This window comes from Artibeus jamaicensis, unplaced genomic scaffold (genome assembly GCF_021234435.1).
Source record: "Artibeus jamaicensis isolate MK-2021 breed Jamaican fruit bat unplaced genomic scaffold, CSHL_Jam_final scaffold_614, whole genome shotgun sequence".
NCBI classification, from domain to species: Eukaryota; Metazoa; Chordata; class Mammalia; order Chiroptera; family Phyllostomidae; genus Artibeus; species Artibeus jamaicensis.
In genome coordinates, this window is record NW_026522050.1 from 1844213 (window position 1) to 1861034 (window position 16822).

At 58.9% G+C, this 16822-nt stretch overlaps 1 protein-coding gene across 4 annotated transcripts; it reads right to left on the bottom strand.

Moving 5' to 3' along the window:
- Positions 1-4749: 4749 nt before the first annotated feature.
- On the bottom strand, positions 4750-15180 carry RPS6KA4 (ribosomal protein S6 kinase A4). Of its 4 annotated transcripts, none has more exons than XM_037146499.2 (17): positions 15020-15180; positions 14845-14916; positions 13956-14174; positions 13751-13866; positions 13149-13256; positions 12861-12941; positions 12675-12778; positions 12433-12583; positions 9994-10158; positions 8157-8285; positions 7842-7975; positions 7644-7737; positions 7062-7235; positions 6793-6987; positions 6283-6421; positions 5925-6088; positions 4750-5634 (listed from the first exon to the last, which is right to left on the bottom strand). In XM_037146499.2, the coding sequence occupies exons 1-17, from the start codon at positions 15072-15074 to the stop codon at positions 5440-5442; spliced, it is 2295 nt and encodes a 764-aa protein (XP_037002394.1). In that variant the 5' UTR covers positions 15075-15180; the 3' UTR covers positions 4750-5439. The 4 variants fall into 4 exon arrangements, with proteins under 4 accessions (XP_037002394.1, XP_037002393.1, XP_037002395.1 ...); XM_037146498.2 differs by having other exon boundaries at positions 6283-6442; positions 15020-15179; XM_037146500.2 differs by having other exon boundaries at positions 6283-6442; positions 14891-14916; positions 15020-15086.
- Between the last annotated feature and the right edge of the window lie 1642 nt (positions 15181-16822).

Here is a 16822-nt window from a genome sequence, read left to right on the forward strand (position 1 = left end):
TTCTCACTTGGCCTCTTTCCGAAAGGCTAAGAAGTACGGTATTATAAAAAGCCCATTAACACACTCAACAGACAGGGGTGTGGATATTGGTTAAGCAAAAAGCAGCCTCTGGCACGCTTTCTTGAGCATTGGACCAAAGTAGGGAAAAAGAGCCTCAGGGAAATGTCTCTCCCAGTTCTCGAGGGCTCACAAGGTGAGAAGGATGCATTTCCGGGAACAGTAATTACAGCATCACAGGAAGGGGCGGAGCTCCTGGGACTCCGCCCATTCCACACTTGGGATGCAACCCTGATGTGTGCTGCTCACCTTAACGAGCCTGCGACCGGGCTGCACTGCCAAGTAATTATTTAAAACCATAGCTGCCTGAGTAATGTCTCCTGAGTTCCCACAGAGTTTGTTCCTCCTCCTCCATCTTTTGTTTGTGTCGTTCGCTTTTCTCCGTGACACGCTCGACTCCCGAGGCCTGTTTCTGGTGTGTCTGAACCACGGTCTTCACACTGCGGTACCAGAATAGAAACCGAGCTCAGGGGGAGAACCGCCGCGGCACGGGATCACGACTGGCATGATTTATTGCAACAGAGGCTGCCCACGTGTCTGCCTCCAGTGAAGAAAGCCCAGAACTGGCACTTATGGCACTTAAGGCACTTTGGGCTCTACGAGCCGAGGCGAGAGGCAGACACTAGTACAGAGAAAGCTGCAACTTACAGCAGAGGAGGGGTCTTAGACAGAATAACGTGGTGACGGAGAGCTCGGGCTCTGGAGTAGAGAGACCCGGGTTCGGGGCCTGACGTGCTGCACGCCACGGTGTGACCTTGGACAGTTTACCTCTCTGAGCTCATTTCCCTCATCTGTAAAATGGAACAATAACACATAATAATAAAGTAGAACCTGTTCATGGAACGAAACCACCTGTGGACAACCCTTGGCCCTGTGCCTGGCTCCTGGCACAGGGCGAGCGCCCAACCACCTCAGCAGTTACTACTAGTGCCTGGCAGCCGCAGTGATAGCAACCGCTTTGATTTGCCTCTGCACGGCACAGAACGGACTGAGCACAGCACCTGGCACATAACGAGACTCGATGGATGGGTTCAGCGTCATTATTATCCTTGGTGGTGGCGAAGGGAACACCCTGAAAGCGTTTCCTCCTTCCACAGGCAACAAAAGACACTTCCTCTGGGCCCGGCTCCCGCGGCTTCTGCGTGAGCCCCCGAGCGGGCAGGGCAGAAGCAGGACAGGGAAGCCCTTGTGCAGAAGCTTGAAGAGCACTGAGCTGCAGTGTCCGTGACTCCTTCGGGGCAGAAATGCCTCCCCCACTGACCCGCCAGGGCCTGGGGACCAGGGGCTCAGGGGCAGCTTCTTCCAGCTCCCTCTGTGTCCCGTGTCCTCCCTGTAGCCGGCCCGGTGGCAGGTTTGTGCGGGTATCTGTCAGTGAGCAGGCTCTGCCAGGCACCTGTTGGCCCCCACTGGGCAGGAAAGTACCACTGGGGGGCACGGCAGACACGCCCCTCCACAGCATACCCTGCCTCCCTGGATTTCTGGCAGGGAGGCTGTTTTCTGAGAGCTCCTACCATAACACTGGATCTGCGTCCCCACAGAAAATCCCACATTGCAGACAGCAGGGCCCAACGAGCAGACGAGCACGAGCGGAGCATGGGGAGGCGGGCTTTGCCATTCTGCAGCCTTGGGACTGCGGGTGGGTGGGGGGTGGTGAGCTATGCGGCCCTAAACCATGCGTCAGGGAAGCTCGTTACTAAAGCAGATTCCTGACCCGACCCCCAGAAATCGGATTCGTCTGGACACAGAGGGCCAAGGACTCAATGTGCCTCTTCCCTGCTGTCACTCAACCAGTGGTTTCAGGTGTCCAGGTGTCCCAGAGTCTCGTCCTCTGAGCATAACTGTGTCCCGGGCCCCAGGGATGGGCGGAGGGGAAGAGCAGCAGGAGGCAGAGGGCCCCAGAAGCTCTGGCCTTGTGGCCGCTGTGTGTGCCCCACCCACAGCAACCCACCCCCCTCAACCACCCGTCTGGCTGCTGCCCACCCACCTTCCGTGGCCCCGACAGGGCAGCTGCCAAGTACAGGGGCTGCTGGGAGATGCACCTTATGGAAGCTGGCCTCCTTGCTTTTCTTGCCGAGAAGCCTGTACCTTGTCTCCAGAAATCCGAGAGGAACGACAGTCCCAGCTGAGAGCCTGAGAGGCCGGGCTTTGCAGCCGACAGAGGCTCCAGAGGCTGAGGTCCGGTGCCGTCTCTGCTCCCCTGCTTGGCCTTGGGGCCAGCCCCTTCCACCTGGTCTGGGTCTGAGTCCCACGGACCCCTGCCGTCGATGAAGTGCAGCTGGAATCTGGGCCCGGGGGTTGGGAGAAGCAGGAAGAATGAGGGGTTTGTGGCAAAGCTTCTACCCTGTGCTCTGTGCCTCCCCCAGCGAGCTGGGGAAAGCATGCTCACACTCACACACGCACACTCATATATGCACACTCACTCACATATACTTAAACACACACAGCACACATGCTTTGCTCAAATGCACACTCACACACATTCACACTCACCTTCACACATTCATGTGCTCACACAAGCAGGGGTGGGTTCCCACCACCACCCACTCCCAGGTGGCCTGTTTGTTCCCAAGCTGCTGACGCCTCGTCAGGCGGGGGAGGCTGAAAGACGGGCTCACGCTGGATGGTGCGAGCCGCAGGGCTGGAGCGCCCATCTGGTCCTCACACCCCTGGACGCAGGACGCTCCGGAGGAGCTGGGAAGACGGCCCTGTGGGGAAAGTGCCCCCTCTCACTGGCCTGGACAGGAGTCACTGTCAGGATCATACCTGGGCCGATCCTGATACCCCAGTTCTCTTAATTAAAAAAAAAATTACGACGTGATTGGTGGAGGGCTTCCAGTGTGCAGGGCGCCTTCCAGGGACCCTGCTGCACCCTCCATCTCTCCAAGACGGGTACCGTTCTATCCCCGCCTCATCTGAGCGGCAGAGGAGACCCAGGACGCAATGGCTCAGTCCCTATTGCCCATCTGGGAGGGGCAGTGCCAAGGTTTGGACCCACCGCTGCCCGGCTCCGGGTCCTGCTGGGCTCAGGTGTTCCTGACCACGCCCACCCGCCCTTTCCCCGCCCCTCTCCCTGGGACCTCCATAGGCTTCACCCTCCGCCTCCTCTACGCAGATGCCCCAGCCTGTCCCTGCAGGGAAAGTGGGGGAGGCCTTCCTCCCTACCCCACCGATGGGCCACACTCCTTCCCCACTATCACAGCCCAGCCAGACTCCAGACTTGGAGAAGAAGGCCCGCCGGAGATCACCAAGAGCTCTGCCATGAAAAACTCGGGTGGGCGGATGAGCAAGGGCACGTTCAGCTGGTGAGATGCCTCATTTCATTCTCAAGGAGACAACACATCTTGGATCTCGCCTCTGCTGCTGCAAGTCATATAAAATGATGGGCTCCTTCTAACGGCCATTTGGTCCCATATGTCACAGCCTATGAAATGTGTGCGCATGGGCATATCCTGTAGCCCATTAATATCGCTTCTAGGAAATGTATCCTAAGGAAATATTTGGACAGGTGAGCATAGGTGTAGACACAAGGATGGTCGTTGCGGTGCTGTTTAAAATAGCAAGGAACTGTGAACAGCCCAAGTGGCCAAAAATGGACAGCAGTCTAAACCAGTCCTAGTGTATCCATGCACAGAAATACAGGCCAGTACAAAAAGTGGCAACATCGTCATCCCTGTGCGTATTCACAGCCCACTTCTGAGTTTAAGACAGGCTATAATAAACTGTTTACATTTTGATGCCATTTCTTTTTTATTTTATTTTTATTTTTTACTTTAGAGAGGGGAAAGGAGGAAGAGAGGGAGAGAGACATCGATTGGCTGCCTTCTGTACACGCCCTGACTGGGGACCAAACCCGCAACAGAGGCATGTGCCCTGACTGGGCATTGAACCAGTGACCTTTCAGTTTGTTGGGTGATGCCCAACCAACTGAGCCGCATTGGTGGGGATTAGTTATGTTATAATGCACAGATTTGTGTACACACTTGTTTGTCTCAGCAGCATTTATGATGGAAACAAGGTTTGGGGGTTTTTTAAAGATTTTATTTATTATTTTCAGAGAGAGGGGAAGGGATGGAGGCAGAGGAGAGAACCAAGCATCAATGTGGGAGAGAAACACCCACTGGCTGCCTCCTGCACACCCCCCACTGGGGACCTGGCCCGCAACCCAGGCGTGTGCCCTGACAGAGCATTGAACCGGCAACCCTTTGGTTCACAAGCCAGTGTTCAATCCACTGAGCCACACCAGCCAGGGCAGAAACAAAGTTTTAAATAATCCTTCCCACTGGCCCCTGGAGCACCTGACACCTGTCTTATGGCCAAAAGAAGAGTCTTCCAAATGGCAAAACCACCCAGAAAACAGAATAAAAAGCTGACTGGGAAGCTTAGTCTTGATCATGTTTGCACCTAGATCAGGCTTTGCCTGAAGCTACCCTGGACTGTGTAGTTACAAAAGCCTAAAACTCCTGAAGCCAGTTCTGCTGGGTTTTCTCTAACTTGTAACTGAGAGAATTGTAAATGATACACGCAGAGATGTCCAGACACACACCTGAGGTGATTGCTACCCCCCCACACTGTTCACACCAAAAGCCAAAGAAGGTCCCCTCTTACCAAGAAGGGTGGGTCCCAGGCCCCGCTGGCTGTCAGTCTGACCCCCCAAGGCCTCAGCCCCCCACACCCACTGACACACATGCCACAGACAGCACTGGGTGGATTTTTATTTTAACATCAAATGCACAGCCCCCCAGATGACCGAGGCAGTGACTGTGGCTGCCCAGCCCTGCCCCCCAAGGCCCAGCTCCACCCCCCCAAGGGGCAGCTGTGCCAAAGGGGCGGGGTGGGTAATAAGGGGGCCTCCCGTTTTAGGGGGTCGCCTACCTCCTTCCTGAGCCCCAGTAGGGAAGAAGCAGGTGGCATAAAGTGAGGCAATGATGCCTCAGAGGGTCCCTGAGGGCCCCTCCCTGAACACACCCCCCAACACAGGTCTTTGGTGGATGTAATTGCACAGACGATCCATAAAGTGACAGCTTGAGGGGCGCCCCCTTCCCGAGAGCAGAGCCTCAGGAGAGGACAGGGGAGAGGTCCCAGCTTCTCCCTGTGGCAGCTCAGTGCTTAGAAACGCGGAGGAGCCCCCCCGCTGATGGAGCCCCCCCTCCCCGAGAAGCGCCTTCTGCCAGGAGAGGCACGGCCCCCACAGCCCACTCCGCAGCAGGCCGCCCCCCCGCATCTCTAACTCTAACTAGTAAGACATAAAAAAAATTCTCTGCTTATAAAAATACTTCGGCTCTGTCTGGGGGTGGGGGGTGGGGGACGGGGCGGAGCGATGATGCTGGAAGCCACGTCACGGCCCCTATCGGAGAAGGGGGATCGCAGTGCAGGGGGGGTGCGCTAGGAGGATGGCAGGGGACCGTTGGCTCGGCGTGGGGCTCCCTTGGAGCCTGGGGTCTTGCCCGGGGCAGCGGGCACCGGGGAGACAAGGCGGGAGGTGGCAGCGCTCCGCAGCTTCTGTTTCCGCCGCTTGGCCAGCGGCGCGTTCTCCACGCTCTTCAGGAAGAAACCTTCGCGTTTGCCCCGGTTGAACGCCTGGCAGAAAATACGGCGTGAGTACCCCCAACACCGGCCCGGCCTCGACTTCTAGATCCTAGCTTTGGCTCCCATCCTGGACCCTCCCTCCCACGTCACTAGGTCAAGGCCAACAGGTCCTTGGCCTCTGGCCCCCAGCATTCTGAAAGGTCAAGCCCCCAACCCTCCAGAGACCGGGACTGGGCTCACACCTCACCTTCCCGAGCTTTGAGGACTCCGCCTCCGGGAGACGCCGTCTCCAGGCTCTGTCCATACCCCACACACACCCCCCCACAGGCCCCGCCCCTCACCAGGAAGGTAGCGTTGAGCCCGGAGCGCACAGCCGGCCCGGAGGACTCCAGCACGTCCGGCGTCCGCAGCGGGGGCGAGGAGCGCGCGCTGCCGTCCTGCAGCCACGAGCTGTCCCGCAGCCCCTCGAGCTTCAGCCTCTTGGCCGGGTCCACAGTCAGCAGCCCTGGAGGCGGGGTGGGGAAGTATTGGGGCAGGCGGTGTGTGGAGGCCGCCCGCCCCCGGAGAGATCCTAGCAGCCCTGCACTCCGCCCAAACGAGTATCCTGACCAAGACACTGGGCCCGGTGGCGACCCCTATCCCGACATGACCCTGTGGCCGCCCGCTCCCCAAGCAGGACCTGTGACCTCGGCTCCCCACCTCGGACAAGCTCCTTGGCTTCCTCAGACACGTTCTGCCAGGCTTCCCCATCAAGGGAGAAGCGCCCCTCGCGGATCTTGCACATGATCTCGGCCGCCTGGCTCTGCCCGCCTTGGCCCGAGGCTCCCTGGAAGGGAACCTGTCCCGACAGCATCATGTACTGGGGGATGGGGGGAAGAGTGAGACCGGCCCGAGCTGCGGGCCCCGGGAGGCCAGGAGGCTGACTTCTCAGCCCACCCCCAGGACCATTCATCCTCTGCACAGTAACTCCTGAGGCCCATTGGCCATGACCCTGACCTCCGCCGACCCAGAATACTCGGATATCCTTGACCCCAGCATCGGAGTGACCCTGCCTCTGTGTTACAGCCTCTGAGGCCAGCCTCATACCAAACCCTGCTATGCCCACAAACATGACCCCTGCCTCCGGTGCCCCTGTTGCTCCTCATCAGGAAGACCTCTGACCTCAGGTTCAGGCGACCCTGAACCCTCCCTGGGGACCCCGTCCCATACCAGAATGACGCCCAAGCTCCAGAGGTCGCAGGACTCGTCGTAGCCCTGCTGCGCCAGCAGCTCGGGAGCCGCGTACTGCAGCGTGAAGCAGGGCGTCTGCATGGGCTCCGCGGGGCTTTGCGGGCGGAGCCGCGCGAACCCGAAATCGATAATCTTCACGGGGGCTCCCGGCGTATCATCGGCATAGAGGATGTTCTGTGAGGGCAGGCGGCCGTCAGAGACTGGCCCTCCGCGCAGCAGCGCTCCCCTGCCACCCGGCCCGCGCCCACCTCGGGCTTGAGGTCACGGTGCACCACGCCCGCCTCCTCGTGCATGAAGCTCACGGCCGACACAAGGCTCCGCAGGATCTGGCTCGCTTCGGACTCACTGAAGTGCCGCTTCTTGCGGATATGCTCCAGCAGCTCCCCACCCTGCAACAGCTCCAATACCAGGTACGTGTGCAGCTATGGGAAGGGGGGCCGGGTCACCATCACAAGCCAGGCCCCGCCCCACAGGCACCAACAGGCCCCGCCCCCAACGCCAGGCCTCAGAAGGGTGCGAGCCCCTAACCTCAAGGCAACCCACGAAAACCACCCCTACTGCCTTCCAGGTCCCGTCCCCTTTGGTCACCTCACATCCTACAACCCTGCACGCCCTCCTCGAATCCGTTTCCTTGGCGGTCCTCAGATCCGCCTTCCGGTCCTCCAGCCTTCCTCCCCTCAATCCCCACCAGCCTGACCTCCCAGACCCCTTCAGGCCCCTCCCATGCCTCCCTCAGACCCCGCCCCCTGCCGCCTTCCGGCCCCTCCCACCCCGCCCGGGCTGCATTTGCATCCCCACAGTCCACCAATGCCCAGAAAGGCATCACCTACCTGGTCCTGATGAACCTCGTGCAGCTTCACGACGTTGGGATGTGACTGGCACAGCCGCAGGGCGGCCACCTCGCGCTGAGTGTTCGCCTCCAGCCTGGCAGCAGGGCAAAAGGGGTCAAGGTGGAAGACCTCTGGCCCCGCCCTCCCGGACTCTGCTTCTCCGGGCCCAGCCACCCCCTGCACCCCAAGCTGGCCCACCTGCGGCTAAGGATCTTGACCGCAAACTCCTGCCCGCCCTGGCGCTGGCGGCAACGGCGACACACGGAGAAGCTGCCTTGGCCCAGCGCAGGCTGCCGCAGGTCCAACTCATACTGCTGGAAGAAGGGCGAGTCCTGGGGGTAAAGAGGGCGTGTCAGAGGTCCTACTGGGAGTCTTGGAGCCACACCTCACCCAGCCTCTCAGAGGTTCCAGATTTCACCAAGGGCACACAGGGGCACCTGCACGGCCGGCCCCTTCAGGAATCCCTGGCCCTGCACTCCCAAGTCAGCTTCTCCCCGCCCTGGCCCAACCCACCTGCATCATGGCGCTCCTGGCCACGGATGCCCTGCCTGGCCGGTCTCCAGCACCAGGTGCTTCCAGCACATCAGTCATCACAGCATTATTGTGGTCAAACAGGATGGACGGTGCAACGAAGGAGTATCCCTGGTTGGGGAGGGAGGTGGGTGAGGGGTGGGCAGGCATGGGGGCTAGAGGTGCAGGGAGATCCCTGGAAGGGTCAGAACTGGTGGGGAGGAGGGCAGGCAGAGGGCAGAGTTAGGACCAGGGGTCAGTGGGACATGCTGGTACACACAGGACATATGGACATTTTAGTCCAGCTTGTTCCATGATCACTTGGGGTCACGCCTGTCCCTCAGCAGTCTGTGACTCCACCTTTCTCTTCACAGTAATACCCCCAAGTGCCCAGGGCATCGCCTGGCACAATATGATGGTCCCAAAAATGCATGAAAGGACTGTGACCTGGTGTTGCACCTGTGCAGCTTATGAAAATGCAAACGTGCCTACTGAGAACAGAAAAATCTTTATTCCTTCCTTGCAAATCAAACTTGGGCCTCCTCTGCCAGGGGATAATGAAGAAACGTAACAGAAACCAGAGCTAATACTCTGCCTTTCTGAAAGATCCATGTCCTGTCACTTCGAGGGATTCACAAGGGTAATTGAAACAGGGTGTTTTCTCCTAAAAACGCAGCTTCACTATGCGCCTGCATGTAAGCCCCACGCAGACGGGATTTTTGCCTGTTAGGTTCACTGATACATCGTCAGTGCCCAGATCTGTGCCCGGCACATTGTAGGTACCCAAGACATATTTCTGAGTCATGAAATGAATGAATGAATGAATGAGAGTCACTATCCATTCACAAGAAAGAACTTTCTCAGAACTGTGAGAAAATGAATCGTGCGACTTTCAGGCACAGAGCTGTCACTTGTGAGAGCCTCGCAGATGCAGACTGACCCATCCATACTTGATATTGGCCTGTTTTTATTTCATAATGATAGACCGTGTCCTACAGGCCCAGCCCCCATGCTGGGTCTAGGGACACAAACTAAACACATGGTTCCCGCCCTCCGGGGGCTTAGGACCAGAGGAGGCAGTCCCAGGGGAGCTGTCGGGACACAAGCTGAGCAACTGCTCAGAAGGAGGTGCTGTCTGCCGAGGGCTGGTGCGCTGGGACAGTGCAGCCCAGGGCCCCAGGAACGGGGAAGACGTCACACAGGGGCAGCCCTGGACAGTGAGGCCAGAGCGTATACTGGGAGCTTGCCAGGTGAGCACCAGTGGGGAGTCACGCCAGGCGGAGGGGACTAAAGTGCAAAGATACGGAAGTACGCGGTGCAGCCTCTGAGCTGCATAGTGGGACACCAACTGGGACAAGAGTGAGCACAGAGGCTAGGGCTCAGGGAGGGGACCACCACGCAGGGCCTCGGATGCCGAGCAAAGGACGTTAGCCTTGCCTAACAGGCCTAAAATTGGAGGGAGGGGGGCCTGTGCCCCAGGCATGTGATCTGGTGTGCCACCAGGCATGCAAAGCCACAGTATAAACACGGCACCTCTTCCTAGGTATCTCCTTAAGCTAGTGAATGATTTAAAATTAAAACAATATTTTTATATAATGATAAGGAGATATGATGGAGTAGAAGGGAAATTCATGTAGGACTTGAGGATAAATAGTGAAGCTCAAAGCCGAGCCCTATCACGGCTGTCTCCATGACTGACAGTTGCAGGTACCCCACAAGTGGGGAGGTCTGGTGACAGGTGCTGAGTCCTGGTCAGGGTACAGAACCTACACAGCGCCCAAGGGTCAGCCAGGCCCGAGGCTGGCTCCCCCACGTCGGGGCTCCATGCATGCTCACTCACCTGGAAGATGCGGGAGTCTCCAGAGGCGGGGCTGCCTGCAGGCGAGTAGACAGGCTCCAGCCGGGTAAACTCTTCTGCGAAGTTGCTCACGTCCAGCTCTGAGCGGATCTGGGGTCGGAAGGGAGCTGGAATCTTCCTCGCAGCCAGAGCAGCCCAATCAAGACCCTGGAAAAAAGAAATGAGAGACTAAGGGTCAAAGGGCAGGAAGTAGAAAGCCCTCTCCTCTCAGGCCACCCTCACTGGGCAGCTCCTCAGTGAGATAAGAGTGTACCTGGCATTCGGGGGGAAGGTGCTCATCTTGCCTCCCCAGCTTCTATATCCCTCCCTCCGAGAGCCCAAACCCTATTTCCCTTGGAGAATTACCCTCTACCACACTGAGTCATTCTAGGACTTTTAATAGAATTAAAACAGACAAATATATTCTCCCTATTATGCTTAAATCTTACAGGATGTGTGCCTGGAATTGCCAGGAACAACCTCACGGTCTAGTGATGACGTCCCTGTGCAGAAAAGCAGGACCAAGAAACAAAGAGATTCCTAATGACAGAGGTTCAGCACCTGGATGCAGCCTTGCCTGAAATCAGACCAGTTTTCCTTCAACTTTTCTCTTATGGAAGCTAAAACATGCCCTTTTAGGTTTAAACTACTGTGGCAGAGCCTGTTCATTGCCTGCCCAACATTCATTTTGCCTGTCTTCCTTAGTTCTACATCCCCAATTTTATTCCAGGAACCAATGTGCAAACTAAGACAATATTTTACAAACTTCCTTATAGTTAGGGATGACCAATAATTTGCAAGCAAATATTGTGAGATAGGAATCAAGGTAAAAATCCTTGAGAGGAAGGTGAATAGCTGGCAAGTGCCCTTTTGACTCCCTCCCTTCTCCCCCTGGATATTGGCCTGAATGGCAAGTGCTCCAGCAGTCATCTTGAACCATGAGGCAACCCAGGACATGGCATCTCCATGCTCAAAATGGAGGAGCATTTTTTAAAAAGAAGAAGAAGAAGCTGAAGAGACCACAGCAGCCAACCTCTAGATTTCTTTTATGTAAGAAAATAAATAAATAAATAAATAAATAACCCTCTGTCTTGTTTAGACCACTGTTCGCTCCAATACCTGTTAGCAGTCCAACTATTCCATGGACATCACCATTGTGAGTTGGATTTTTTTGTCACCTGAAGTCAAAAAGCCTGACCTAGACTTGGAGGCCCCAGTTCTGGGGCCTCAGCATCGCTATCACCAGAGAGACTGTCTTGAGAGAAGGGAGAACGCAGAGAAAACACCCCTTCTGAGCATCAAGCCTCAAAGACCTTGGGGCCTCTTTGGTAGGACCACTGGTCAACCCACTGCCAGCACCCAGGGCCCAGCACGCACTCAGGACGGGTGGAGGAATTCACGGAGGGAAACCGACACAGCTCAACCGCTTCCCCCGCAAAGCGACATCTTCACCACAGACTCAGATTCCTGTCTCAGAAAGCATCTCCAAGGGCCCTTCCAGGCAGGTGCTTGTCAGGGAGACTCAGGGAGATAGACGACGCTCCCCATAGGGTCACAGCGTGCCTGGCCCACGGCAAATGCCCGTCAAAGAGTGCCTTTGTCATGAGGGCAGACGAGTGGCAAATCTGATGGCCACATGTAACCAGAATGTAGCAGAGAAGGGCATGGGCCTTCGAGTCACCCGGATGGAGGGTTGAATCTGCGCTCCACCACTTCCGGGCTGGATGGTTTGGGGCCACCTCGCTGAACCTCAGTTTCCTCATCTGTAAAGATGGGGCTGATGAGGATGGTTCTGAAGGTCACACAAAATAATGCAAGCCAAGGGCCGGCACAGAGCGGGCGTCCGCTGTTTCAGGACCCTGCGAGGCAATGACGCTGCCCGTGCACAGTGCCCAGGCCAGAGAGGCTCACGAGGAGACAAAACTCACTGCGCGCCGCACTCTACCCTGTGTGTGCTCTGAACAAGTCAGCAAACCCTGCATGGCTGACTGGCACGCACCTGAATTATGGGCACACGGACCGCACAGGGACAAAGAGCGCCACGCCTGGGTGGCGGCGGAGAGCGCAAGTGTGGCTCTTAGTAATGACTTGAGCTGAGAGGAGACATGGGGTCGGTGCCCAGCTCTACACATTTACTGTGCCATCTTGGGCGGGTCCCCTCCCTTCTCTGAACCTGCCTGATAAAAGCACCGGTGAGTCCATTCTCAAGTCCCTGGCAGCCCATCCAGTCGATGAACCTAGAATTTTCCCCCGGGAACACGTCTTGTGAGTTTCACTAGCGATGGATGAAAAGATAGGCCTGCGTTCTTGATCTGGAGTTTTTTTAAATCACGTGAGATTGGCCAGTCTCAGAGCATCCTTCCGGAGCATCCCCCAAGCCCAGAGCAGCAGCCCAAACCAGGCACGTGCAGAGAGATGTGGGGGGCAGCTCAGAGGCCTCACCTGGAAGAAGGGGTGGCTCTTGACTTCCTGCGCCCCCTGAGGCCCTGCACCCAGCCGCTTCTTGGGGTCCTTGCAAAGTAGCCGCTGCAGCAGGTCCTGCGCCACGGGCCCGATCCGAGGGGGGAAGGGAGGGGAGCACTTCAGGATCCGTCTGGGAGGATTTGGGGGGCGTCAGGGGCAGTGAGCCCCCCCACAGCCCTGCCCGGCCACTGCAGCTGCCCTCCGCATCCAGCCCCACTCACCGGGACACCTCCGCCTGTGTGTTCCTCTCACCCTCCAGTGTGAAGGGCGAGGCCCCCGTCAGCAGCTCGAAGATCAGGATGCCCAGGCTCCACCAGTCCACGGCCTGCCAGGGCCGAGCCGAGGTGAAGGCCTACGGTCACCTGGGCCCCACCCTGCCACCGCCCCCCACTCCCCTGCGCACCCACCTTGCCGTGCCCCGACTTGCTGCGGATGATTTCGGGGGCCATGTACTCGATGGTGCCACAGAAGGAGAAGGTTCGCTCTTTCTGCGGGGAGGGCAAGAGGACCCATTTTGGTCACCCAGCGGCTCCCAAGGCTCTGCGGAGGACTCACTGCGGGAGCTTCAGGAACACAGGGCCTGGGGCTATTTACCGCTGCACCCCGAGAAACACACAGAGCCAGGCTTGGAGGAGGAGGAGACAGAAAGAAGATGACTTGGGGGGGTGCAGAATGCCGAGGGTGCCTCCACTCACCTCCTCTGTCAGGAACTCCTTGCTAAGCCCGAAGTCCGTGAGGACGATGTGGCCCTCAGAGTCAAGCAGCACATTCTCCAGCTTCAGGTCCCGGTAGATGATGCCCAGCTGGCAGGAGCAAGAGGGGCTCTGAGGACCCCTCCCCCAGCACCCTCAGGCCCCCTGCTCGCCGCTCAGGACACAGGGATCTCCAGGGCAGGAGTGGGCCCGGAGCAGACTGAGCCACTGGACAGGAAAGGCCATTTAAGAGGCAAAAGCAAGGAAGGAGAGCCCCATGGCGGACTCCCCAGGGAACAGACCCCAAAGTCCCAGAGAGAGGAAAGCCTGTGTGAAGAGCCCCATTTCAAAAAGGCTTTGGAAGCCGGGGCATGAGGTCTCCATTTGAGCAAGTTCTGTGAACACTGCCCCAGGAGGCAGCCCCAAGCTCCCCAAGAGGAAGGCTCCTTGAAGGAGGCACTAGGGGAGGAGACCCCACCAGGCTGACCCTACTGAGTAAAGCAGCTGCAGTCCCCATGACCCCCAGGAAACCCAGGGAGAGAGACCCTGAAGAAGGCCCAGGCCAGTACCCACAGCAACAGGCGTGTGGTCAGGCCCTCACCCACCTGGTGCAGGTGTTCGAGCGCCAGCACAATCTCACCCGCATACACGCGCACCTCGGCCTCCTTGAAGTGCTGGCGCTGGTAGAGGTGGGTGAACATCTCGCCACCATTCACATAGTCTGGGAAGCAGAGTGAAGGTTGGAAGCACCCCCCGTGGGTGGCCCCAGTGGCTTCCCGGCCCCCCAGCTTGGCAGGTGCCTGCCCTTACCCAGGATGAGGTGCAGCTTGGCGTTGGTCTGGAAAGCATAGTGCAGTGTGACCAGGAAGGGCGCCTGGCGCACCAGCTCCAGCACCGAGCGCTCGGTGCGGGTGTGCTCCCGCGTCTTGGCGCGCTGCACCAGCGCAGCCTTGCGGAGCACCTTCATGGCGTACAGCTTCCCCGAGTCGTGCCCGCCTGCCTTCCGCACCAGGAACACTTTCCCGTAAGCTGTGGAAGCAAGGAGTGGGCAGAGAGTAGGCAGTGAGCAGGAGGGGGGTGCAGACTGGTGGGTGTGGGCGTGACGCCAACCCAGGAGGCTGTACAAATTGATGAGAGGAGCTGGAGTGAGAGGAAGGTGTGCAAAAAGTTGGCAGAGCTTTCGAAGGAATGGTGTGCACAGCACCAAGAGGGTGCTCAGCAAAACCAGGGAGGGGGTGTGCAAACCAGGCTGGGGGGCATGCAACTCCATGAGGCCTGCAGTGCAAGGGGGGGGGGTACCTGGGAACCTGTGCAAGATCAGACAGACTGGATGCAAATCCAAGGAAGGGAGGCAGAGGTGCATGCAGACAGGGGAGGGATGTGCAAACCTGAGCTTGGAGTTTGCAAAGCGGGGGAGAGGGCTGTCATATCAGACCAAGGAGAGGAGCTGTGCAAATCGCCTGGGAGGGCTGCAAGCCCCCAAGGGTATTGACAAATCTAGGAGGCCCTTATGGGGAGAAGCAGCCTCAAGAGTGGGCATGCAAACTGTGGCAGGGCAGGGTGGGGCTGTCAAGGCTGGGTGTGCCAGGAAAGGGTGGGGGGCATTGCCTGTTGCCTGGCTCAGAACCAGGCGGGTGTGCCAGCAGGAGGCCCAGGGCACGGTGCGTGGGACATCTGCCTGGTGGGTGGGGGTCCTCACCTCCCGTGCCCAGCACCTTGAGCAGCTCGAAGTTCTCCACGCTCACCTTCTCCTCATGCCCGGTCAGGTTGGCTGTGGGCACAGGGGGCAAATGAGCCCAGCCGGTGCATGACCCCTCCCTGCGGCCCGGGCTGCCGGCACCCCTCCCTGCAGTCTCTGGTTGCCCCTGCCCCACCTTCAGTGATCTGCAGCTCCACCGCGCAGCCCTCGTCCTCTTCCTCGTCCCCCATGGTGGGCTGGTAGCTGGGGCCCGCGCTGCTCAGCTCCGGGCGGCGCCGGTTACATGGCGGCTCCGGCCGGGGCGGGTGCTTCCTGGTGCCGCCTCCAGGTCGAGTCGGGCGCCGGCACCGCCTCCCAGCTCCCCCAGCTCCCCGCCCCGCGCAGACTGAGTCAGACGCTGGAACGTGACAGCGCGTCTGCGAGTGGGTGGGCAGGGACCTGCGGTTGCTCGCGGGTACACAGGGTGGACTGCACAACACTCCCGAAGGCTTTGGAACACCCTTCAGGAGCCATGTCTGGGGTCCGTGGACAGCATCCAGCCCCAGCTGGGCAGTCACTCCCAAGCCAGGTGTCTGCCCCTGGGATGCCTGCTGAAGCCAGTGGCGCTGAGACTCAGAGGAGCCTGTACCCCAGGGGGGGCCACGCAGGTGCTCTGGAGCCTTCTCTCCCAGGGCGCCCTCCCTAAGGGCAGCCCAGCACCTAATTCTTAGCCACCAGTGAAAGGGAGGGGTTTCATAAAATTCAGAGCTCACCATCTTTTTGTGATCCCTCCTTGAAGGCTGCAAAGAGGGGAGGGCTTCAAAGTCCCCTTGACAGATCTGCAACCTGAGGCCATACCACTGTCCTTGTCCAGTGGCTACCAGCACAGGGCCAGTCCAGCCCCTGTCACTCAAGGTGGCCCACCGCCCTTGGTGCAGCCTAAGAGGGTGTTTGAGTCCTGGAAGCCACACAGCCCAACTGGGACCTCTCTCCTGGGAAAGAGCCTTCAGAACAGGTGGGGGGTTGGTGTCTAGGAGCTCAGGCGCCCTGCGGACCAAAGCCCTGTCCCTGGACTCCCCCTGCCCAGGGAGCACCTACAGGGGGCGCTGAGAGGGTGCTGGAGCCAAGCCCCACAGGGCAGCAGGGAGAGATGGAATCTCTTCCTAGCTGACCTACAAAAGCACCCCAGGCCCCGGCCACCCTGCACAGCCCACCCAGCGCCACACACCCCTCACATGGTCCTGCCCCCGCCGCCCCCAAGCCTGGCTCAGTAGGCACCCATAGCATGCATAGCCCACAGTAGGCCTCAAAAAGAGCCACACAAGGGTGGCCTCCTCCACCTTCAGGCCCACAGCCCTGGCTGGCCTGTCCTCCAGCGCTTCGTCCTACTCCCTGACACCTGACAGGGGCCACCAACAGGGTGGGGCAGCCATCAAACCCCCATCCCGAGGCCTATAGGAGGGGATTGCAGCTGGAGGTGAGGGGTTCACTCCCACCCCATCAACCTCTGTAACTGGAGCTAAGAGGAGGCGGGCAGAGCAGTCGGTTTTCCCCCAGGGGCTGCGGAAACCCAAGTCAGGAGGCTGCTGGTCGCCCTGGGGAGGCTGGTCTGGCCCCCTCCCTGCTCTGCCTGCCCCCAGGTTCAGGCCGCCTCAACCTGGCCTGGGCAGCCCCGCCCTGGCCTGGGAAGCCCCGCCCTAGCTGGGGCAGCCCCAGGTGCCTTGACTCACATCCTGCCACCCAGCCTAATTGCCCCTTTCCTGGATGTCGTCCCAGAGGCCGTGTCCTTACCACTCCTATATCCGTCCATGACAGCCTCAGCACTAGGTGACAGTCACCAGGCTGTGAGCTCCCTGGGCAGGGGCCCAAGCCCAAAGGGATGGGGACAGGAAATGGATAGGGACCCAAATGGTAAGGAGACAGGAAAAAGTGAAAGGAGAGGGTGCCAGCGAAGGGAGGGCAGGGCCTCTGGGGTTCACCTCCTCCACCCCAGAGCCCA

Excerpts from the sequence above, each read along its gene's own strand:
- RPS6KA4 (XM_037146498.2), bottom strand. The coding sequence starts at position 15,074 with ATGGGGGACGAGGAAGAGGACGAGGGCTGCGCGGTGGAGCTGCAGATC. Across the intron at positions 12,942-13,148 it reads AGGAGTTCCTGACAGAGGAG|AAAGAGCGAACCTTCTCCTT; the intron begins GTGAGTGGAGGC and ends CCCTCCCCGCAG. Across the intron at positions 6,443-6,792 it reads GGAGCTTGGGCGTCATTCTG|TACATGATGCTGTCGGGACA; the intron begins GTATGGGACGGG and ends CCCATCCCCCAG.